Raw genomic sequence first — 24261 nt, forward strand, 5'->3', positions numbered from 1 at the left:
ATTTGTTTGAAGATAAAGTTAAATTTTAGTCACAAAGTAACATAATTATACACTCTAAGTAACAGAATATATTTAAAAGTAAAATATTTTTCAATGAGTCCACGAATTTGAAAATGAGCAAGGAGGGGTTTCAATGAGGAAGGAAAAGGGGGAAATGATGAAATTCTATTATAATCTCAAAAAATAAAAGAAATGATTTTAAGTAAAATATTTCCTTACAATTTGGTTCAAATAACCCGCATACTAAAATTTAATTTTTTGAAGCACTAAAACTAGAGGAGTTAAAATGGAACTGAGTCAATGGTACTTTCAAATAAAGTATTGATAGTAATCCATAGAACTACCGGTGTTACCTGCATCTGTGTGGCAGCAGCTACTGACCATGGTAACTGACCAGTCTTTAATAGGTTACAACCCAATTGAAATCACCTGATGATATTTGATTAACAGTAAAATACAAAGGCTCAGTTGTTTTTTGAATCCTGATTCACAAGGAAGTCCTTCATGCAAATCCTCACCTACCTTCTTCTGTACCCCAGTTTCTGTTTCTTCTGACGTATCTTCCCTCAAAATCTCCAGATTTAAGTTTCTGATTTAAAATAAAAAATGGATGAGGAGATTATGTCTTGAGGTGGCTTCGCCCTCCCATTCACCTGTGTCCATGTCCTCCTTGCCAGGGGTGGTGGTGTTGGACTGGCTTAGGCCTGAATGAATGTCCACCGCTTTTCAGATGTTAATTCTTGACGTTCTCCACCTCTTGCTAGAAAAACCAGCACCCTTACTCCAATTACAACAATGCTGCTTAGGTGCCACCATACTACCCATTTAAAAGACACTCCCCTGGGAGGAAATGGACCTGAACGTATGGGTTAACGCTTTCTAGGAAGTTGCTATGCATTTTGAAAGACCACTAATCTTGCCTTGGGTTGCTCAAATTCTGTATGAAGTCCAAGATGCCCACGTGATTATTCTACTGTACAATCAGCCAGTTACACCACATAAAACTTGTCAGCATTTATTAAAACACTACTGTAGGATGCAAAAAAAAAAAAGATTTAAAAAGTCTCTAATATCGTGACAGTTCTAGTCTATCGAGTAGGAAACCCTAAAACTAAGATGGTGGCACTATAGAAGCACAGATATGGGGATGATTTAAAAGGTGCTCACCCCCCTGCACTGAAGGTCAAGGTGTGCCATTGTAGGGACTCCTGCACGGGAAGTACATGCCGGTTACCACCATGGGCTTGTTTTGCACGTGCTTGGAATTGAATTAGAGCCTTGCACATAGTAAGCACACATTCTCTCACTGAACTATGTCTTCAGGGACCTCTGAACTGTTGCAAACATTGAGAAGACAGCACAGTCAGAGAAGAAATGGAAATGTAAAGATGTGAACAGAGACAAAAACCTTACACCTAATGAAGTGGGCCTTTTAAACTCAGCTATGATAATCTGATCTAAGAAACTGATTATCAAAATTGCAACCACCTGACTCAGTTATTAGGAAATAACTAGAAACCTTTGAGGCACATTTTAATGACACCGATGTGCTCCGTACCCAAAGCTTTAAATGAGGGAAATCGATAAAGTGTTTTCAAGACAACTGAAGTAACTCTAAACTCCGGAACTTCATCCTGCTGATGAATGAGGAAGGAATCCATAGTACACTATTTCAAAGGAAAGTTTAGCAGAATTATTTGGGGATTCATTCAGCTTGAACATTTTCTTTGTGACCTGAAAGATTCTTTTATTCTTAAGTCACCATGAGGAAAACTGCTTGTCTTAGAATGAGAAGGAGGGCATGGAGGAAGCCAATCCTGTCTATACACTTTAAAATTCCACTGCCGTGACTAAAATAATGTTCAGTCTACTTAATTGGACTGTGTGAGATACACATTTTTGTGCCTTAAGATCTTGCCCAGCTGCTGTCTCATTTGTCAGTCATTTCTGCAACACCCTTTGCATGAAATTTCCCTGCTAGAAGCTGTGAAGGCTATAATGGGTGAGCTGTGGTTGTGTCTAACCTCAGACCCTGTAAGGGAATCTTCCTTTGCCGTCACCATGCCCCTCACCCCATCTTCCACATCTTTATCCAAGCTCAAGCTCTTTCTGACCCGTTTTAATGGCTGTTCCATGCTCTCTGTCATCTGACCTTTCACGTGGAACCCTAGCCTCATCCCACTGCAGAGAGAGCACCACCACACTGGTCCAGCGTGAGAAACGCTAACTCTAAAGGCTGTTCATTGTGCCCTCTTGTTTTGTGTCTCTGGAATGAAACCTCAAGAAAGACATAGCAATCTGAGGTGGCCGTCACAGAGCTCCCATCAATCCTGGAGTCACCAGTGATCAGAAGCAGGACACTGAATGCTGAGGAGACACCATCCTTGCAGGGGCAGGGGTCTAACAGACAGAAGAGACATGACTCTGTCCTGGACTTCATGGAATTGTACTGGACCACCTTCCCCTGGTTCTCATTCCTTTGGTGCTGAGTGAGTCTGAGCAGACTGCTGGTTCTTCCTTCCTTCGGGGACTCCATCTGAAATTGGAATGAGTGACTGCAACACCTACAAAGTCCTATTGCCTTTGACAAGCATGCTTTTCTGAAGAAAGCCCTTATTCAGTAGTGCCTTTTACTTGATTTTCCATTTAGATCTTGATATAAACAATGGTTTTTCTGGAATTCACCAAATATCCAGGGTGGTTTTCGGCATTAAGAACTAAAAGTATCTACAGAAGTTTACTATCCCAGTATTCTAAGCTATAGAAATTCAGGTCTTTTCTGAATCCACGTGTCCAGAATCAGGATTCAGGGATAACGTCTTAGCCTTTCATTATTTTGGAAAAGGATTACCACAGAACATTTCTTGTAATATAACTTGTGTTTATCTATTACTAAAAATGATACAGGTTGAACATTCCTATTCTGAAATAAGATCCAAAACTTATCAAGTTCCAATATGGAGCTATGAGTGGAAGCGTCTGGCGTCAAAGGGCATGTGCCAGCCAAAACAGCAGACACACAAAACCTATTCCATAAACTTATCTTCAGGCATGTGTGCAAGGTGTGTATGAGATATAAGTGAACTTTGTGTTTAGACATAGGTCTTATCCGCAAGTCAGCCCTTATGTATACATGAACATTTCAAAACCAAACACTATCAAAATTCTTCTCCAAACAAAAATGTTACTCAAGAAATACTTCACCAGTATTAAAAAATCAACAAAGAGAATTTAGTTATACATAGTTATCTGTTGTAAAATTAGACTTCCCTTAGAAAAAGCCCTGATTATCAGAGAAATAGCTGCGGCATCATAAGTAATGTTCATACTTTTAAGGTCACAATGGTGTTGTGTCTCAAACATGTTATCCAGCAAGGCCAGGGGACTGGTAAGCAGCCTGTGCTGCTTGGTGAGTGCAGGGCTGTTAGAGGAACATCTCAGAGTACAGTGTGGTGTCTAGCTTGATGGTGACTGTCAGCCTCCAGAAATTTTGGCATCCACACCACATTCCACAGGAAAGGTTCATTTCATTAAATACTGAGGGACAAGAGAGCAAATCACTACACCCAACATAATGCCTGGATACTAGAAACTGTTCCCTGCACAATGTTGTACTCAAGCTGCTTGTATGAAAAACAGTTCTGGACACAGAATCACTGAAGGTTAGCCATTTTGTCATTTTCTGGTATCTTACATGCCTTACCAATGATTTCAAGCACATCTTCAGATCATAAAATGGACTTTTATACCAGAAAATACTTCAGCTAATTCCTAAACTTGAGTTGATCATAGCATTCTTAAAACTCAAATGTCTTACCCAGAAACTACAGGGAGCTCACAGACCCTAAAACACTTAAAACTTTTTCAAAATAGACAGTACAGGGGATAGCCAAGGAGAATAGTCCAGAAAACAAAGAGCAAACGGATAAGAATTTCATTCATAGGTTAAAGGAACATCTTTTAAAACAAACAACAAGGGTTGAAACCACCCCCACCTTAGAAAATGTGATTCGCAGTAAAATGGGTCTTTGTATGTAGTAACATTGAAACTAACAATAATTAAACACTAAAAGAAGGGTGATCTCTATGGTATCCCTCACTAATATCCACAAGTATGTATGAAAATCAAATGTTTAATTCTCTATAAAATACGAGGTTTGATGCACTGTCATAAGAACTGTGTGCTTGGGTGTCCGGTCTCTGACGGCCACTGAGCTGGAAACACAATGGCATGATAATGAATGGAGTTCTAAATTTTGACTTGGTAATACTCCAAAGCCCATTGTTCCTTAATTTATGTTCTTTAAAAAATTAAAACCTTAGCAGGTTAGTTATTAAAATTCTAGGAACTTTGAGGCACATTTTTTTCTTCATCACAAGAAGAATCGAACTACTGTGTTTTGCCCAGAAATCAAGACACCTAAGTTAAGGATTAACTACTTGTTATATGTGTATTTTCTCTCTTAACTATAGAAAGTGTGGATTCAAGGTGAAGCAGTAAATAGCTGGTCACCATCAGTAACTAGAAACCTACTAAAACAGTTTTCAGTCAGAATTTTAAGTATAACAAGTTACTAATTATAGAATAAATTAATAGAAAAGTAGGATTATGCTTATAGGAATCTAATCCCATTAGACTAAAGGTTTTTGCAAACACCTACTAGACTCCCAGACAGGTAATACAATCATATTTTCTTATCTCAAATAATATTTGTTATGTCCTACAAAACCATTCTAAGGAAATGGCAGGGGGGGAGTGTGAAGCACCTTGAGCTTTTAAGACAGGAACAAAAGTAGAGTTCATCCAACACTACACAGTTCCATGCATGTGTACATCTCATCCATAAACACCAAGTAGCTAGTCCTCATGAGAGCCCATCACCCCGGAATCTGAAGCCACTGGCCCAATGCTTCCTAGAACGTTCAGTCCAGATAGAGAGTGGCATTAGCCCATAGCAACTGTGATGGAACAGGTGTCTCTTCTCATGTGCTGAAACCAGAGATGCTTCTAAAGCCGCTCCAGGAGAGAGAGAAACAGGCTTAAGCTTTAACACTGAAGTTGGCTGCATCAAAAATATGTTAACAATGCTGAAGGCTCATTCCTCACCTGTGGTAATGTTTTGTTTTCTCTACTGCCCCACCCCATTATTATTTCTGTTTGTGTTGATTTCAGTAGGGCTTGCTTGTCCTCTTGTGTTGCAGGGCTGCGTTTTCATTCACCTGCTTCAGCAGTTTAGCAAAGAAACCCTTTGATGCCTGTGTTCATTTGTTCTCAGCTGGTGAGTGAGCAGCAAGAAAGCAGACCTCTCCTGAGCCCCTCCATCGATGACTTCCTCTGTGAAACCAAATCCGAGGCCATTGCAAAGCCAGTAACGTCCAACACAGCCGGTAATTCACTTCTAACTATGCTCAAGTGGGATGCATTTTACCTACCAATGTATGTATTTTTCCCCCAGGCATTTTCCTAAAGAAGTATGGGGAGGTATGTTTATTTATTTGTAGGTGTGCACATTTGCATATTGAAACATATCTATGGAGGTCAGAGGATAACTCTTGAGAGATGATTCTTTTCCACCGTATGGGACACAGGGATTGAACTCAGCAAGCACCTTTACCTGCTGAGCCATCTCACCATCCCCTCCTCCAAGCCTCTTAAGTGGGAGATGATGTTTGCAACCAAGTGACTGGGCTGTATACAATTCAGCATACATCAATAGATGACTGTTGATTACACAAGAAACTACATCGTCCATTACCCAGTTGACTTTACTGCCCTTAGGTATACCTCTACCCCATTCATCCAACACTCCCATTCAAATGTGTTCTCTTCAAAGAATGAGGAAAGCGTGGTGCTTTAGGATGGGAAACCAGAGATTATGGTGACTGGACGGTGCCTACTAATATGCAAAGAAGAGCCTGATCTCACTTCCTTCTTCAGTTAGTCCCACTTGTCCACAGTGGCCTCCACTCGCAAGTAACTTACTTTTTCACCACTCGGAATCCTACGTGAAGAAAATCAGGTAGGAAAAAAAGTGAGGTTTTTTCCAAATAACTAAAGGAGGAACTAATGCCAGATGGTGGCAGCCCAGGTGGAAGAGTAGATAATCTGACGGTTGGGAGATAAAAAACCTCCTGCATTCTCCTCACAGCTCTGTACCATGGGCCAGCATCTATTTTCCCTCAGTGGGACTAACTGAAGAAGGAAGTGAGATCAGGCTCTTCTTTACATATTAGTAGGCACCGTCCAGTCACCATAAATTCTGGTAGCAAAGCTGAACCTCACTTTCCACACCTAATAATATGATGATCCTTAACTTGTCAATTACTGCAGAAGATGAAGGAAGCCATCTATGAATGTGCTGACAGTGGGAAGCTCTAGCCTTGTTACTTTTTGTTTTAATTTTAAATAGCTTGTTTTACATGTCAATCCCAGTTCCCTCTCCCTCCCCTCCTCCTGCACCCCCCACCATTCACCCATCCTCCCACCTTATTGCCAATTCCTTCCGCATAGGGGATATCTAGAGTCTATCATTTCATTCAGGGTAGGGTCCATCTAGCCTTGTTACTTGATGTCACACCCAAGTTACTGTTTTCTAAATCCAACTGTCACTTGGAGCGCTCAGGAACACAGACTGGTACTTGCTGCATTCTAAAGGGGCATTAAAATGAATTCAGACTACCAGATTCTAACCTCTTAATCCCAACCTCTGAAGTCAGGCCTCGGCCCTCCGAAACCGGAGAGCTACCCCAGAAAACAGAGAGCCGGTGACTCTTAACTGCAGGTCATCCCACAAGAAAATCAGATGCACTGAGGAAGCTCTTTGTCACTTTTCAATTCCCACTGATGAAGAAAGGAAGCCACTTAGAAGCAGCCAAACCTGGGGGCTGGGAAGTGGCACAGTCAGTAAACACTGGCTGCCTAAACATACATAATAACCTGAGTTCAACCCCCAGAACGCATGTTAAAAAACAAAAGCAAATAGGCATGGAAACATGTGCATATAATCCCAGCACTGGGAAGGCTGGTACTGGAGGCCTCTGGGGTTTGCTGGCCTGCCACAAGCTGAGAGAGCAGAGTCATGAATCTCTAAACCTCCCATCAAGATGCTGGCCGGACACACTCCTGCATGCTCTTGGGAAGACATTGTTCCTATGTCTCTAATCATAACTATTGATCCCTTGGGTGGGACACAGGACTCCAACCTCCATGTGGGATTTTGTTTGTGTGCAGATATCATTGATTTCTCTGTCTGCACAAATACCTGTGTCCAAATTCCCCTTTTACATGAGAATATGTGTCATCCTGGGATTGTGTCCTGACCACCTCCAGGACAACTTCATCTTTAGTCACATTTCCAAAGAGGTCACCTTCTGAAGTGTGGGGGCTTCTACCTAGGAACAAGGGGTGGAGCCCTTCATAACAAAATATCTTAACTAAAATATTAGCATCAGATTTACGGGAAATGTTTTTATGAAATCCAAGTGGCTATGAAGCTTCTGACATGACTCAGAAAAGCTTAGAAATCTGAGAAGAAAGGCCTGGAGATATGATTCAATTGTTAAAGTGTTTGCCCAGAGTGAAGGCCGGAGTCCACATCCTCTGCTGTGGAGACAGAGCCTCCAGGCCCAGGTAGCCTAGGAAGACTCACTGTGTTGGCAATCTCTGGGCTTCAGAGGCCCTTCCTCAATGAATAAGGCAGAAGAGCAATTGAAAGTGATTCCTGGTATTAACCTAGGATGCCCAAATGCATCTACACATGCAGAGCATGCATACACAAAGCATACAGACACATACAGGCAGGACATGCATACACAACACACAGAGACACAAGCAGTATACATACATGGACACATATATGCAGAGTGTGCATACACAACATACACATACATAGACACACACATATGCAGACCATGCATACATGTTGTGTGATATTATGTTTGTGTTCTGACAAATAAAGCTTGCTTGGAGTCAATGGGCAGAGCCATCACTAGTTAACCATAGAGATCTGGAGGACTGTATAGAGAGACAGGAAGTGATCTGGGCCCTTTTGGATGGAGAAATAAGAGAGGTAGGAAGTAGCTGGCAGCTGCTCCCTGTTCTCTGATATCCCAGGTTCTTATCCCAATATTTGACTCCTGGTTTTTTATTGATTAGGATTAATTAGATTAACGCTTCACATACACAACACACATGAGTACATACACACAAATGGAAAAAGAAACATCTGAGTAAATCTAATGACATATTACAATAAAAAAGTTGACTTAATTCATTAAATACAGTTTATCTATTTGGTACATATATTTGAGAGTGTCTATGGTTGCCTTTCTAAATCATGTTTCCTTACACACTGTGTTAAAAACAGTGTGTCTTCCACCAACTTGTCAAAATAAGACTTCTCTGTTTCTTTAGACAAGGTCTCACTATTTGTCCCTGGCTGGCTAGTACTCCTAGATCTGCCTGTCCTTGTCTCGTTAGTGCTAGGATTAAAGGCAGGTACCACCGCACTGACCTCAAACAACACTTCTTACTAATCTGCTCTGCTTAGAGAAACCCGACTTCCCAGAGCTCAAGAAGGCTAGTCTTTCTATAGGTTTGCAGTGGCCTGGAAGGGCCCTCTGGGTTCCTAGGTTGTCAATCTCAGATGTCCTTGAGATGGTTAGAAACTGCTACTTTCACTTGTATTGTCTTCCATTGTCAGGAAATGTTATCCAGTGGAATTTGATTATTCAAAACAGTTTCTGAGACTACCATCATGCCTCAAACTTTGCAAACCGCTGGGTTTTAAGAGGCACAGAGAGACACCACTTTAATAGTCTACATACTGCCTCTATGCTCAGATGAAGTCTAGATAGGCTTAAATGGCGTGCCTCTATTTGAGTCTCAGCAGGGACACCAGCACATCAGCTGCACTACATTCCTATTGCTACATAACATAGCGCATGTACTGTATCCTGAAACCCCATGAGTCTGTATTTTAAATCTGTGAAAGTCACAGATCTCTGACCAGGGTGCCACTGACTCCTCTACAGGTCACAGAAGCTTGTCGGCCTGCTTGCTCCCACGTTAGAGGGCACGTGAAATTTGCTGGCTTACACTTCCTCCTTCTGTCATCAAAGCAGCTTGTATCTCAGATTCATCTTCATGTCCCCTTCCCAGACTCCGACCCTCCTGGATTGTATTGTCCCTATAAGGACACTGAGACAATGGGATCCACCACCTGTGGCTGGTTGCATGGTGACTGACAGGGATCTGGGTAGAAAAGGCTGCAAATTTAAAGCTGAAATACTCAGAAGGAATTTTCTTGGTACACACATGCACACTCTGACACACACTATTGAAAGCCAATGATCCTTGTACTCTTACTGGGCGCACAAAAGCACAGGGACTCGAGTCTTCATGCATCTAGGAGAATGTTTTCAATTTAATCAAGAAGTGAACAGAGCACCTAGCCTTGGTGCCCAGGCTCGGCCACCTTGAAGCACTGGAGGAGCTGTAAGCCCTGGACTTTAAGCCTCGACTATGGCGCCTACACATAACACCATGCTGTCTCCTTCAGACGTCAAAGCTGCCCCAACCTTGTCTGCTTTTAAAGCTGTAATCCTCAGGGACTCCAAGCTTCAGAGCTGTTTGACACTAAGACACTGCTTCCACTAAATGGGCAGGCAGTCAGTAGGGCCTTTGTGCATACCATGCTCCAGCTTCACATTTACAGAAAAAATAATGATGGCATAGAGAACAAAGACAGAAAGGGCCCAGAATGCTTCGGAGTGAACAGTGCGAAATTTTCAGTCCACTCATTCAGACGCAGACAGGATTAAATTAAACCCCACCAGCAAATGTACTTTCAATTCACAAGTTCACAAATCTTAGAAAATTTGCTTCTAAAAGTCTAGAAGCAAGAAGCTAATGCTTAAATGTTTGTATAATTGGAAACGGTGTATAGAGTATTCCTTCCATCATAAGGAAGTTTCATTGGCCTAGGGTCCTTGCCATTCCGATAGTGTCTAGAAATTTCATTTAAGCACTCAGTGCATAGGAAGTGTGTGGAACCCTGTCTTAGCTGCCTGCCAGGCTTTAATTTGGCTCGGAAAGCCAGTTGACTTTGTTCTGGAAGCCTCTTTCCACCCACTTTGCTTCTGACTCACCAAGCACTCCTCTCTCCAAGCAGCTTCTTGTTCTTCTCAAGAAAACTCAGCAACAACAAGCTGACACCTTCAGGCCATTCATGATAAATTCACTTCATAGACTCCTCTGTGGAGACAAAAACCTTTGTCTCTTGTTTTATCCTCAGGAACATTTCTTCTTTCTGTGTGTAGATTTGATTGTATCTTGAAACAGAATAGAATGAGTGAGGAAACAGGAACACTAAATAAAAAAAGAGGGAATTGTTGCAATTTGGCCCTTCAAAAATAGAAAGTGTGTGTGTGTGTGTGTGTGTGTGTGTGTGTGTGTGTGTGTGTACAGTGCTGGTGATAAGCCCAGGGGCTGATGAATGCCAGGCAAACTCTCCAATACTGTGCTGCCCCCTCCTCTTCCTGAAATAGCATTTACTAAATGAGAATTTAGCATAAGTCTGTCACTTTTATCCATTGGACCACTTACTCCTCATCCCACACTTGTAAGACTACTGATCTTCCATTTTCAGATGCAGAAACTAGAGCTCAGGCTGCTCCAGAAGCTTCCATCAAGGCACATCAGATGCGTGGTGGTTAAGGGACTCAATGATCATACACCAGAGAATCCCTGGGGAGGGCTAGCTCATGTACATGTCTAGGCAGACTTGCATGACTAAGGAAACCCCCCCTTGTGAGTTCAGTGGAGCCCTGGCTCTGCCAAGGGGGCAACCAAGTGGAAAGCAGATGGACTGGAGCTGGGCTGTCAGTCATACCCGATCTCCACCCAGAGGACGAGCTGAAATGTGTTGGGACTTGTGCTTGGGGCATTGCTATGGTGGTTGCTCTAGACTGCAGGGAAGGTCAGCACAGGGGCTCTTCTACTCACTCTTGCCTTCTCTAAGTGGAGGGGAGAATCCGAGGAAGCCACCCGGCCTATTGTGTGCTCAACCTCTCTAACTCACAGTGAGGAAGAGCTGGAGAGAGAGACTTTGTCCTCTCTCAGTGTTCTGTTTCTCAGGTAAGGCTAGTTAAATATGAGCTGCCTATACTGGAAAAAAGAACAGGTTCAAAGCTGGCCATATTCATTCTGGTTTGCCTGGGTTTGCATAGGAACATACTGTTATTTCTGCCTTCATTGGAGTACTTAATGCAATGAAGTCAACCTACTAGGTAGTCAGAGTGTTATCATTTTGTAGCTGGTTATGATGGGATTAAGACAGGCATACTAAATGTCAAGAAGATAGCACATGTCCCTATCCATCAACTGCATTATAAAACCCCTCTCCGGTGAGACCCAGACAGCATGTGATTTTTATGAACTAACTGCCCAATTCAGTAAAAAAGTACATTAGACTTCATGAAATGTATGAGCATTGACCCTTTTCTGGAAAAACCTTAATCTAAAACAAACCTTCCCTAGAAATTAATCAGAACCATAGAGCAACTGCACCTGGACTGAGATTTGTTTTATTTTTTTCCTAAACATTCTCACTGCAGATGTGGGTCTAGGTAATTTTTCCCTGGGTTAGCCTAGCGTAATGTAGCCAACTTCCCAACCTCACAGCCTGCCAGCCGTCAGTGATGAGCCAGCTTGGCTTGCTGCCTCTAATCCATCCTATCACCATAGGGGCTCTATGCACCCAACTGACACACCTATGTGGAAAAAAAGACTACTGAGGGCTGAAGAGCTACCCCAGTTGGTAAAATGGTTGACTAGTAAGGACAAGGCTCTGGGTTCCATTCTCAGAAACCGTGCTCAAAGAAAGAGAAAGAAGAGGAATAGGTGGGATTCCAGCCCTGGGAAGGCAGACATTGGTAGATCTTTGGGGCTCAAATGCCAGCCAGACCAGCCTATTTGTTTAGTTGCAGGCCCATGAGAGACTTTGTCTCAAAAAAACAAAGTGGATAGCACCTAAGCACAACACTTAAGGTTGTCCTCTGAACTCCCCCATTGTTGAGCATGCATACATACATACACACATACACAGATACATACATATGTACATACATACGTACATACATACATACACACACAAACACACATAAATACAAAAATGAATTGATAATAAATAATAACTGCAGGAAGTAAATGGGCTTCTCTGACTCTCTTCTGTCTCCCATAGTGTTGACCACTGGCTTGGATCTCCTTGACCTGAGTGAACCTGTCTCTCAAACCCAAACCAAAGCCAAGAAATCAGAGTCCTCATCAAAGAGCTCATCCCTCAAGAAGAAAGTTGATGGCTCTGACCTCATCAGTGCAGATGCTGAGCAGAGGGCCCAGGCTCTCCGGGGCCCGGAGACATCATCCTTAGACTTAGGTAAGGCAAAAGTTTGCAGAAGCTACCGTTTAACCTTGTCTTGTTGGTACTGACAAGACAGTCAAGTTCAAAATTACTTTCAAAGAGTGAACACGGGAGTGGGGAAGACAAAGTTCTTCCAGGGAACTGGGAAAGGTGTGGCTTCTTTTGTGCTTGAACTGAGTAACCATGGGAATGTAGCTTCAAACAAGTGATATTGATCCATTGGCCTATGGACTGAGCTTATGATGAAGGCCAGGCATCTCTCTAGGCCCAGGGTCTGAGTTATCGGGAAAATGTGGCCTTGCTCTCCAGGGACTCTCAGGGAACAAAAGAGAAGCAAGGATGGCCAATAAGCACATCTCAGCACTCGGGGACATCCAGACAAAACAGCCCTAAGACAATATCCAGAATAATGGCGATAGCTGTTAATACCATCAGTACCCTTCGCTGTGGGCCTACTGTAGTCAGGAACTAAACTTCATCATTTACATGGTTTATTTATTACAACTCTGAAATATGTGAAAACTGGGCTTAAAATTTAACTTGTCTAAGATCTTACAGCTAGCAAGAGAAAGAACTGGAAATGCTCACCCGACCCTAGTCAACTTCCAAGCTCAACTTTTACTTACACACTCCACATTCCTAAAAAGGAAAGTTAAATTCTCAGTTTATGCCACCAGACAAATCAAGAGAATGCATGTGTGTGTTTGTGTCTGTGTGTGTGCATGCATCTGTGTGTCAGGTAAATACATATAAATTCATAATGAGTGCTTCAACTGTAAAAGTGATGAGTCTATTTATTTATTTGTTTGTTTGTTTATTAATTTATTTTGGTTTTTCAAGACAGAGTTTCCATGTGGCTTTGGAGGCTGTCCTGGAACTAGCTCTTGTAGACCAGGCTGGTCTCGAACTCACAGAGATCCTCCTGCCTCTGCCTCCCTAGGGATTAAAGGCATGTACCACCAACACCTAGCATGATGAGTTTATTTTAATAAGCCTTCTTTTCTGACTATGTTTTGATTCATTTTCATGCACCGTTAAGAAGATGAATGTTGGCCTCGGATCTTGAGAGCATGGATTGTGTGTAGTTTGCCTGGAATCTCAATCCTCGCCAACATCTTTTCTGTGTACATCCTCATGCTTGGCCCTGGGCTTTCTCTTCCACTTTCTTCTTCCTTAGTAGACATTCAAACACAACTGGAAAAATGGGATGATGTCAAGTTCCATGGTGACCGAACCAGCAAGGGGCATCTCATGGCTGAAAGGAAGTCATGCTCATCTAGAACTGGATCCAAAGAGCTCCTGTGGTAAGTTGTTCTGATTCCAGAGACCAGCAGCTTCCACTGGCTGTGCGGGTGTGCCCTTGGTATCAGGAAACAGCCAGTGAGCTCAGTTAATTCAGATATCTGAGACCCTGAACAGTAACCTTCTATATGTTATCACTTCTACAAATCACTTTAACTAAATTGGAAAAAAAGGAAGGAAGAAGAAAAAAAGGAAGGAAAGGAAGAGAGAGTGAGAGAGAGAGGGAAAGAAAGGAAGGAAGGAAGGAAGGAAGGAAGGAAGGAAGGAAGGAAGGAAGGAAGGAAGGAAGGAAGGAAGGAAGGACTAAAAATTGAAGCAAATTCAGAAAGGATTTGAGAAGGTCCCGGTTTTAATAATTTTCTAAACATGTAGCTGAGCTATCAGTTAACAGAAGTCTATCAGGTAACAGAAGTGTATGTGTGTGTGTGTGTGTGTGTGTGTGTGTGTGTGTGTGTGTGTGTGTGTGTGTGTTATCATTGCACCAATGGTAGTCAGTTGTTCCTGGTTACACAGCTTTCCTGCTCTCTCCATCATCCACTGCCATTCAGTGTAGTAATTACATTTGAATTGTGGACATCAGGAAACAATGTGGCCACTTGAATTTTACCAGGTGGACTAGTGACTTTCCTGTTGCTGTGATAAGCAGCTTGGGAAGGAAAGGGTTTAGTTCAGCTCTCAGGTGGCTGTCCATCACAGGGGAGTTAAGGCAGGAACAGAAGCAGGGACCACAGGGGAGCACTGAGTACTGGCTCGCTCTCAGCCTTGCCTCAACTTGCTTTCTATGACCCAGGACCACCTTCCTATGGGTGGCACCGCCCACAGTGGACTGGGTCCTCTCACAGTAATTATCAAGAAAATGTCCCACAGACATGCTCACAGGCTAATCTGATAGAGGCAATTCCCCAGCTGAGGGTCTCTTTTCTCAGGTGACTCTAGTTTGTGTCAAGTTGAGGAAAACTAACCAGAACGCCATGTTTCTAAAGATCTGAAAAGGGCAGTTTCCTGTTTCTGTCTCTTTTGCCCTCATTGTGACAGTCTGGATGCACAGAGATCTGCATTATGAATGGTCTCTAACAAGAACACTGTTTTCATAGATATGGAATGTCCTATATGAAACGTGCCGTTGTGTTCATTTCTTCTTTGCCCATGGTTCATCTGGATTCTAAGTTTAAAAGAAAAAAAAAAAAGCTCTATCTAGCAGGGAGTCCACAGCTGTTTAAATTAGGGAAGTGACAATTATGGAGAAAAGTTCACTTCTGTCTGAATTCTGCCCAGAGCCTGGTTCCTGCTGGGCTTTTGGCCGAGCGTGTTCTTGCCGAACACCAGTGTCCCTCGATGTCTCATTGCAGGTCCTCAGAACATAGATCTCAGCCGGAGCTGAGCGCTGGGAAGAGTGCCCTCAACTCCGAGTCGGCTTCCGAGTTGGAACTTGTGGCTCCAGCACAGGTAACGAAAGCAAATCTTAGGAAAACCCGTCTGCTCTAGCAGGGATGGCATCATAAATATTTTATTTAACTTTTCACAGAAAGTTTGCAGTGTTTTTCCAAACTTTGCATTGCAAAGTGTGTTCTCACTCCATAGCTGTCTTGGTGCTTAGCATAACGGATTGTATACACTTCCATGCATTTGGCTGGAAAACGTGTTAATGAATTCACTGTGTACTTAGCACTTTCTCCTTGTGCTGCCATTGACTGTCCCATTATTTGGCAATACAAAAATCTGTTCTAGTCCAGCATTAGCACTACTTATGTAACAGAACACAAAGAGGAAATTACACCCTGCTTGTTCATTCACATCTGTGCCCTGTAGAGTAAGAGACTATATCCAGCATTCTGTCACATTAAAATAAATTTTATGCCAAGGATTATATTATTCCAGCACCATTAGTAGTGGTAACCATAAGGAGAGCTACCACTGTGAGTGCCCAGCAGGGAGAGCCATGGACTTACTGGGTGCTTTCTATGTGTTATAGTCCATACTTAGTAATCCTGTGCATTATTGTAAGCTGTCTTACAAAGACACTTCTCACAGGAGCCCACCAGTCTCAGTAAAGTCAACCATGTCTTGCTAGGGTACAATAGCAGGAGGAAGTAGGATGTGAATCCTGTCTCGCTGTCCTAGGCCCTGGGCTCCCCAACAGGCTTCATCATGGCTGCTTACCTCTCTGATGGTTATGAGAAAAGCAATGGCAGTCTCCAGGTCCCCTGGACATGTTTTATGACCTTGAGTTTCAACCACAACGATCTCATAAGAACAGTGTAAGCATAGCCCTGCCTTCTACAATCCAACTGCAGAGAGACTAAATGTGGAAGGGAATGAGCAGAAGAAATGTTCTAGGTTTTCTCACATCACAGGCTGTAGCCCACAGGAGGAATGTAGATCTGAAGTGAAATAAGGGGATGTTTGGGGCTGGATCATTAAGCCAGCAGTAAGAGCACGCACTGTGCTTGCAGAGGACCTATGTTCAGTTCCCAGGACCTATGATGGGCAGCTCACAACATCTGAAAGACCTGATCTAGGGGATTCAACTTCCTCTCTGGCACAGGAATCCCACACACATGCACATCTACACATAAATAAAAATAAAATAAACATTTTTTAAAATAAATGGATAATTATGATAGCAGTAGGTATTATGGTTGACTACAAGAATTTCTCTTTTTTTCAGGTTTTTGTTTTTTTGGTTTTTGTTTTGTTTTGTTTTTGCCTCTGGGCTTTTTAATCTTTCTTCTTATTTACATTAAAAACAAGCTTGTTTTACATGTCAATCTCGGTTCCCTCTCCCCTGCCCCCCACTGACCTCCTAGCCTATCCCTTTTCTGCTCCCCAGGGAGGGGGACATCTTACATGGGGGGTCTTCAAAGCCTGTCACATCATTTGGAACAGGGACTAGGCCCTATCCTGTGTATCTAGGCTGAGTGAGTATCCCTCTATGTGGAATGGGCTCCCAAAGTCCATTCGGTGTACTAGGGATGAATAATGATCCACTACCAGAGGACTCGTAGATTGCCCAAGCCTCCTAACTGCCACCCACGTTCAGGAGCCTGGATCAGTCCTATGCTGGTTTCCGAGCTATCAATTTGGGGTCCATGATCTCCCCCTTGTTCAGGTCAGCTGTTTCTGTGGTTTTCTCCAGCCTGCTCTTGACCCCTTTGCTCATCACTCCTCCCTCTCTGCAACTGGATTCCAGAAGTTCAGCTCTGTGTTTAGCTGTGGGTGTCTTCTGCTTCCATCAGCTACTGGATAAAGGCTCTAGGATGGCAGTTAAGGTAGTCCTCAATCTCATTATTGGGGAAGAGCATTTAAGGTAGCTTCTGCACTATTGCTTAGATTATTAGTTGGGGTCATCATTGTAGATCTCTGGACATTTCCCTAGTGCCAGATTTCTCTTTAAACCTATAATGGCTCCCTCTATTATGGTATCTCTTTTCTTGCTCTCCTCTATTCTTCCCCTGACTCAATCTTCCTGCTCCCTCATGGATAGAACTAGAAGAAACCATCCTGAGTGAAGTAACTCAGTCTCAAAAAGACAAACATGGTATATACTCACTCATATATGAATTTTAGACATAGAGCAAAGGATTACCAGCCTACAATCCACACTGCCAGAGAACGTAGGAAACAAGGAGGACCTTAAGAGACACATACATGGTCCCCTGGAGAAGGGGAAAGGGGAAAGATCTCCTGAGTAAATTGAGAGCATGAGGGGAGGGGAGAGGGAGTTTGGAGAAAGAGAAGGGGAGAAGAGGACTACAGGAATTTCTAGTATAAATTAGCTGATTTGGTCCTGACAAAAGGCAAAACAAGCTAAGCTCTGCCCCATTGTATAGACAGGGAAACCATGAAATGAAGAAAGTGTAAGAGAGAAGAACCCAGAAATCTGATGGTGATGGGACTCTGGGAACGTCCTGTGTCACTAGCATTCTCCCTACACATTCATCACCACAAGCAGAAAGGACATGGCTGTTCCCAGACCACAGCTAGACATCTGTCTGGTCAACTCCCTTCATGAACACATCACCTCCACAGACTTTAATGAATTGCAAATGTAGCATGAAAAATGAATTTTTGGTGCTCATTTTAAGTGTATCTTCTTAAGAGAAAAATGACAGCATCCATTAGAGAAGCAGTATTCATAAGTGCAGAAGCGAGCTCCACTCAGCTTGAGTAACTGGTGTTGCTTCCTGCCTCATCTGCTGCTGTCTGAGGAACAGTGAAATGGAGTGACAAAGCGTTTATTTTAAAGCAGGGAGAGACTTGGCACAGGTGGGCCATTCTACAACAAGCTGGGCAGAGGAACAGCTGGGACCCCAGTTGCCATAGAAACCCACAATGCATTCATCTTATTATCCCAATGACTACTAGTCTCCTGCCGGTACTTTAATTCCATCCCACCACACTGTCCTTCTTACCTTAAGCAAACACAGTGCACTTTGGAAAATAGTTTTCAGCTTCCTCATGGTGTCTTACAAAATACACCTTCCAATGTGCTCTGAGAGTTCTCTGCCCAGGTGAGTCTCAAAGAGTCCTCCGAGATACTGAATCATCTGTAGGGGAGTTACTCATCTGTTACATTTTTAGACACTATATGTTTACTTATCAAGACTTACCTTAAAAAAATCATACTCTTCTAGTTTTCATTCCATTCATAGCAAATTAGGAAATGCTCATGAAATACAGGCTTACTGCTATATACCTGAAACACAGGGTCATTGAAACAAAGCAAGGAGAGAATAGACAGCTGTGTAATGAAAACAAGGAGAGCTTGCTGGGAGATGGCTCATCAAGGCAATTTTTTTATAAGAATGAGACCTGAGTCCCTTATGGGGAAAAAAATAAATCTGGTGTGATAGTACATACTTACAATCCAGCACAGGAGAGATTGAAATGGGAGGATCCCTAAAGCTCACTGTTGGCCTAGCCTAGCTGACAAGCAGCAGGTGGATGAGAGAATGTGCCTCAAAGAACAAGTGGGTGGAACCTGAAGGGTGATACTTGGGGTGGACTACTTGTAGCCTCCACAATCACACACACACACACAGACACACACACACACACACACACACACGATGTTTGTACTACCAGTGCAGGCTTCAGGCTTCTTTGTGTAGATACAGTAGAATTGTAATGAAGATAGAACGACATTTCATATAAAGACTAACACATAATTCATTCAGACAAACCATTTGGCTCACCCCAGCCTGCTCCATGCTCACCCAGATGGTTCACAGGAAAACCAGGAAAATGGTTTCCTCTCCCTGAAGCCAAGATAAATTATCCCAGGCAGTGACTCAACAGGTGGGAAGCTATTTACAAACTTCATTTAAAAATCATATTTCAGAATCACAAAGAAAATGGAAACACATAATATGAAAACTTACGGTTTCTCATTTTCTTTTCAAGATGGGGAACAAAGTACGGTATAGTCTCAAATGGTGCCTGGAATAGAAAACTCAGAGAAGCAAGTGATTACAATGAGTTACATAATCTCTGTGTACTTACAGACATAGATTCTTGATGCTTAACACGAACTATATAGTTGTCATTGCATAAACTTAACTGTTTAAAGAGATCATACAATCTGAAAAATTATTTTTAAGAAAATATTTGAAGAGCTGAATAAAATACAAAAGGCTGAAAATTTCACTTTTCTTATCTTGGGTAAGGTATCACTGGGTGAGGCAAAAGGAGAGAGTGGAAAATAAAAAGGGGGTGCAGCTTCTTCTGCAGACGTGGTCCAGACATCTCCTTCCCCATTTGCACACTGGTTCAGACCTCAGATTGACCAGAATGGGCTGCAGCTGTGACTCCCAGAAGACCAACTCGGGCTGAGCAGAGCTTCCCTATGGGTCATCACCGCCCTTCACGGTTTCTCGTGCACTGTGGGAAATGCCCACTGCAAACTTAGGTTTTCACATTATCCCCACTTCGCATTAAAAGGTAAAAGCTGCTTCCCCCAAATTGCACATCTAAGGAGGAGAAAAGTCTGGATTCGGGTTATACCCGTTAAAATCTGTGAAGCTCTTGTTCTTCACCCAAGGAGACCCCTAGTGTCAGCCACCACATGCTGCTCGCAAGACAGAACCTGTGAGTCAGTGTTAGTCTTATTTTCGAAAAGCTCCATAGTTATTTAATTCTTTTGGGTTAACATTAGGTGAACAATCTTCAAGAATGTCCGTTGTTTTCTTATAGAACCTTCATGAGATAATAGAATTTTCATACAATTTGTTCTGTATATAATTAATTCTCCTCCTAAATTCACCACCTTACTTTTAGAAAAGCTGTTTTGTACAATGAATACACACTAACAAAAATAGGTTAGGCATGTACTCAAAGAAGCATCTGACCTCTATGTCTCTGGAAAATAATCCAGCCCAGTGCTCTTTAAATACTCACCGTCTCTTGGTGGACAGTTCCGGAATTGTATCCAATGGTTTTCCTCTCGATGCCACACGACAATGAGCCGCCAGTGGGGAAGGGAGGGAGCGAAGGTGGGAGAGAAGAACAAAGAAGAGAAGGGACAGAAAGGAAAGAAATCTGAAGCATCGTTTTCAACATAGAAACCAGCACAGTAGGCAATTCTCAACAAGTATTTGTCGGCAACTAAATGAGAGACCCTAACAAGAAACAGCACCAGCTTTAACAACAGAAGTAGACCCTTGTGGACAATTAAAACAGAAACAGGCATACTTTTCTCTGTATCATTTGTAAGTGTTTTCGGCGGTTGTTTCTCAGTGTGTCTGAGGATATGCTGGCGATGTCTTCTCAAAACCAGCACTTTCTTGCCTTAATGCTCAGTATAGAATTTCCTAGCAGAATGGATACGGTGACCAGAAAGGTTCATACCCCTTGTGCGTGCACCCTGCGTGTCAAATGTCTATTGACTAAGAATCAAAAACCCTTGATTATTTCAGTGAGGCTAGTGTTTAGGTGGTCTGAGACTCCAAGCCGTCTGCATCGGCTATCAAACAAAAGTGCTCTAAACACAAAGCTGTTCATGAAGGTGCTCACCAAATGGTAACAGAAGCCAGGTTCAGCAGAGCATTTGGTATGCATTTGTGTTTATGTGACTAGTACTACTTAATTCTTACAGGGACTCTGTAAATGTAGACTCTCAAGATGAGAATTTAGGAATCCAGTATTTGGTCTAAATGTCTGGCTGGCAGTACACTAGAGTTGGCTTTGGGCTGTTTAACTTCCGAGTCTGCTCTTAACAATCACATCACACTGTACCCAAGGTCAAACAGTCACTGCATTATTTTCTCAAGTGAATGCATTCGTTTTCCTTCCTTATTTTAACAGCTTTCTAATCTTATTTCTGCTGCTGTGATAAAATACCCCACAACAAGCAACTTTGTGTAGAAAGAGATTTGTTTGGTTTACAACTCCCATCTGTGGTTCGTCATCCAGGGAAGTCAAAACAGGAACCTGGTGCAGCTGGTCACATCGTGTCCACAGTCAAGATCAGAAAGAACAGAATAAATGCCTCCTTCCTTATCCACATACTCACGGCAGCTGGCTTTCTCCTCTCGTGTGGTTCTGGGACCCCGAACTAGCAATGATGCTGCCCAAATGGACTGGGTCCTTCTACATCATTTAACACAATCAGAATAATTCCCTAGAGTCCTACAAGCCAAACTGATATAGGTAAATCCTCAGTAAGACTCTCCTTCCCAAGTGTCCTGGTTGTATTTGCTTGCTTTTTATCAACTTGGCACAAGCTAGAATTGCCTGAGAAAGGAAAGATCAATTGAGAAAATGCTTCCATCACATCACCTAAAGGCAAATCTGTAGGGTACTTTCTTAATTGATGGTTGTCATGGGAGCAGCCAGCCCACAGTAGGCTGTGCCACCCTCGCGCGGCGCAGGTGGTTTTAACTCGTGTGACAAAGCAGGCTGAGCAAGTAATGGGGAGCATGCCAATAAGCAGGGTTCCTCCTTGGCTTCTACCTCAGCTACCTGCCTTGAGTCCCTGACATGACTTCCATCAACAACGGGGGTGTGACCTCAGAGTCATAGTGTGAAACAGACCCTTTCCTCCCTAAGTTATTTTTGGTCATGGTGTGTTAACACAGAAAGAGAAGAGTAACTAAGACTCCAGGTGACTCCAAGTTGTGTCAAGTTGACAATAAATGTCATACATACTTAGCACATGCATACGAGCTTGAGATTTACCCACATAACACACATGTGGGTCCGGGATTCCCTTTGTGGTGCTAAGCTGGCACTCCCGGCAGCACCTGAGGATTTGTGGAGATGCATATTTGAGGCTCCCCACCTAACTTACTGAATCAGAAACTCTGGGATTGGGGCTCAGCCACCTGAATTTTAAAAGACCTTCTGGGTATTTCAGGGCTCACTCATGTTTGAGAATGACAGCTATGCAAGCTATGACGTCAAGATGGCTGCCACTCAAACTGATGGCTGTAATTGTTTTGTTTATCATACCTCTATCAAAGTGCCAAACCATATCAACAATCCTTGCAAGCACTGATATAGTTTCCCAAGTCACAGGTTTCTCCTCTGATAAAATTAGATATTTGTTTAATGTCTTGGCTTCAAGGAAGTCTATTTTAGCCATGTGTGTTAGTTAACATCTGTATTCTATGCTCAGTTCCTTCTACTTTTTATGTATGTGGGTGTTTTGCCTGCATGTGTCACATGTGTGCCTGGTGCCCAAGAAAGTAAGAAGAGGGCATCAGATCCCCTGGAATTAGACTGATAGGTCACTATGAGCCATCAGGTGGGTGCTGAGAATTGAACACAGGTCCTCTGACAGAACAACAAAAGCTCTTAACCCTTGAGCCACCTCTCGGGCCCCTAAGCTTAGTCTTAACCAGCATGTTTCAGTATAGCACTACCACTTGGAAAAGTATCAAACTTTTCAGTTGCATATAAACTGCTATTTATATTCTATAACATTTAGCTTATGCCTCCTTGGGCCAAAAACTTTAAAAATGGTAAGTTAGATAACACTTATCTTAGTAATAACCTAAAGCCTTTCCAATGACGTGAGAAATGAAAGTATCCCTAAATAGTAATTGTCCCATCAGAATAAAATGTCATTTGCACAGCGAGGCTCTCTATCTGTGTTTGCTGTGGGAAAGGAGAGCTGGCCTGGAATCCTGAGCTCCTGATATTCGGTGCCCTTTGTAGCCTGTGATTCATAACTGTAGCCTGTGATTCATAACGCAGCTGAAACATTAATAGAGAGAGGCCAGGGACGCTGATAGAATCCTGTTAGGTCAAGCTTCCCAGCAAAACAGGGCCATTTCAGCTGTGCAAAGTGCCTGGTGATTAAACACTGCCTCAGACAACAATCTCAGTGCTTCTTTTGTTTTACTAATGCCACTCATAGGTCATTCTTGACACTTAAGATGCACCAAATTTATCTATTATTATGTCTTATTTGACCAATAAAAGTATATGTTTATCACATATAATGTTTTGAAATATGTGTGCATGGCAAGCTGGGTTAATCCAATTTGGGTTCTTTTGAAGGAATACCTAAAATTACCTCGATGCTTCTCAAGGACACAACACATTGTTAGCTGTAGTCACCAAATTCTACCCTAGATTTTATACCCTTTGACCAGCAGAGTGCCACCTTTCCTCCAGCCCCAGTCCTGGCCACCACCGTGCTCTGTCCCTCTGAGAGGTCAGCTGGTTTAGACAACACATTTTAGTTTGAATATAATACCTGACATTCCGTGCTGAGTTTATTTCACTTCCTATGATACTCTTCATTTCCAACAAGTCACAAATGTCACTTCCTTCTTGAAGACTTCAGTGTTCCGCAGTGCATGCATGTTAGGTCACCATCTGGTAGGCAGCATTTTCCATTTCTTCTCTCCTGTGCCTCATGCCACATTGACATGTAATGAGTGTGGAGGCCTCTTACATAATGGTCTCACCTCCTTAGCATGGTAGGATTAGTTTTGATTTTCTAAGGGCAGTCCATACTGTCTCCACAATAATATGAATCTACCTTCCCACCAACAGTGTATATGAGCCTACTTTTCCCTCCGTCTTATCCAACATTCTTTTGACCCTTTTGGCAACAGCCTCAAGTGAGGTGATGCCAGCTGTGGTTTTCATTGTCATTTCCTCACTGCTTAGTCGGGGAGACTACTTTTTATAAGCCTGTTGGTAATTTGTGTTTCTTCTTCCAGGAACTACCTCCTAATGGTCTTTGGCCATTTTTAACAGGGTTATGTTTCCTTGCTAGTCACTCGTTGGTGTTCCTTATATTTCCAAAACTGGTCATCTGAGAAGGGGTAACCTCAGCTAAGGAATTGCCTCCCTCAAGCAGGCTTGTGATTGATGTGGGAGGATCCAGCCTACCATTGGTGGTGCTGGCCCTTGGCGGCGGTCGTGGGTTATATAAGAAAGCAGGCTAAGCAAACCAGAAAGGAGTGATCCTCCACAGCCTCTGCTTCAGCTCCTGCCTCCAGGTCCCTGATTTGAGTTCCTGCCCCAGCTTCCCTTGATAATGAACTGAAGCCTGAAAGATGTAATAAACCCTTTCCTCCTTAAA

The 24261-nt window shown here is 42.8% G+C and overlaps 1 protein-coding gene and 1 long non-coding RNA gene across 13 annotated transcripts in view; one reads left to right on the forward strand and one right to left on the reverse strand.

Moving 5' to 3' along the window:
• Nucleotides 1-24261, forward strand: part of Pex5l (peroxisomal biogenesis factor 5 like) — a 206225-nt gene that overhangs the window by 128680 nt on the left and 53284 nt on the right. For 9 of the 12 annotated variants that reach the window (XM_021226914.2, XM_013113124.3, XM_013113126.3 and 6 more), the window contains 4 exons: nt 5277-5388; nt 12243-12437; nt 13600-13726; nt 15074-15170. In XM_021226914.2, coding sequence (XP_021082573.1) covers nt 5277-5388; nt 12243-12437; nt 13600-13726; nt 15074-15170 — 531 coding nt within the window. The remainder of the gene's footprint in view (nt 1-5276; nt 5389-12242; nt 12438-13599; nt 13727-15073; nt 15171-24261) is intronic. The other 3 variants (XM_040754510.1, XM_013113120.3, XM_013113123.3) reach the window with 1 other exon arrangement.
• Nucleotides 13650-23044, reverse strand: LOC121143216. The gene is made up of 4 exons (XR_005880405.1): nt 20121-23044; nt 19106-19163; nt 18137-18271; nt 13650-13781 (listed from the first exon to the last, which is right to left on the reverse strand). It is a non-coding gene; the product is annotated as an uncharacterized LOC121143216 (long non-coding RNA).

The sequence above is a fragment of the Mesocricetus auratus genome, unplaced genomic scaffold (assembly GCF_017639785.1).
Source record: "Mesocricetus auratus isolate SY011 unplaced genomic scaffold, BCM_Maur_2.0 Super-Scaffold_100011, whole genome shotgun sequence".
In the NCBI taxonomy this organism is placed as follows: Eukaryota; Metazoa; Chordata; class Mammalia; order Rodentia; family Cricetidae; genus Mesocricetus; species Mesocricetus auratus.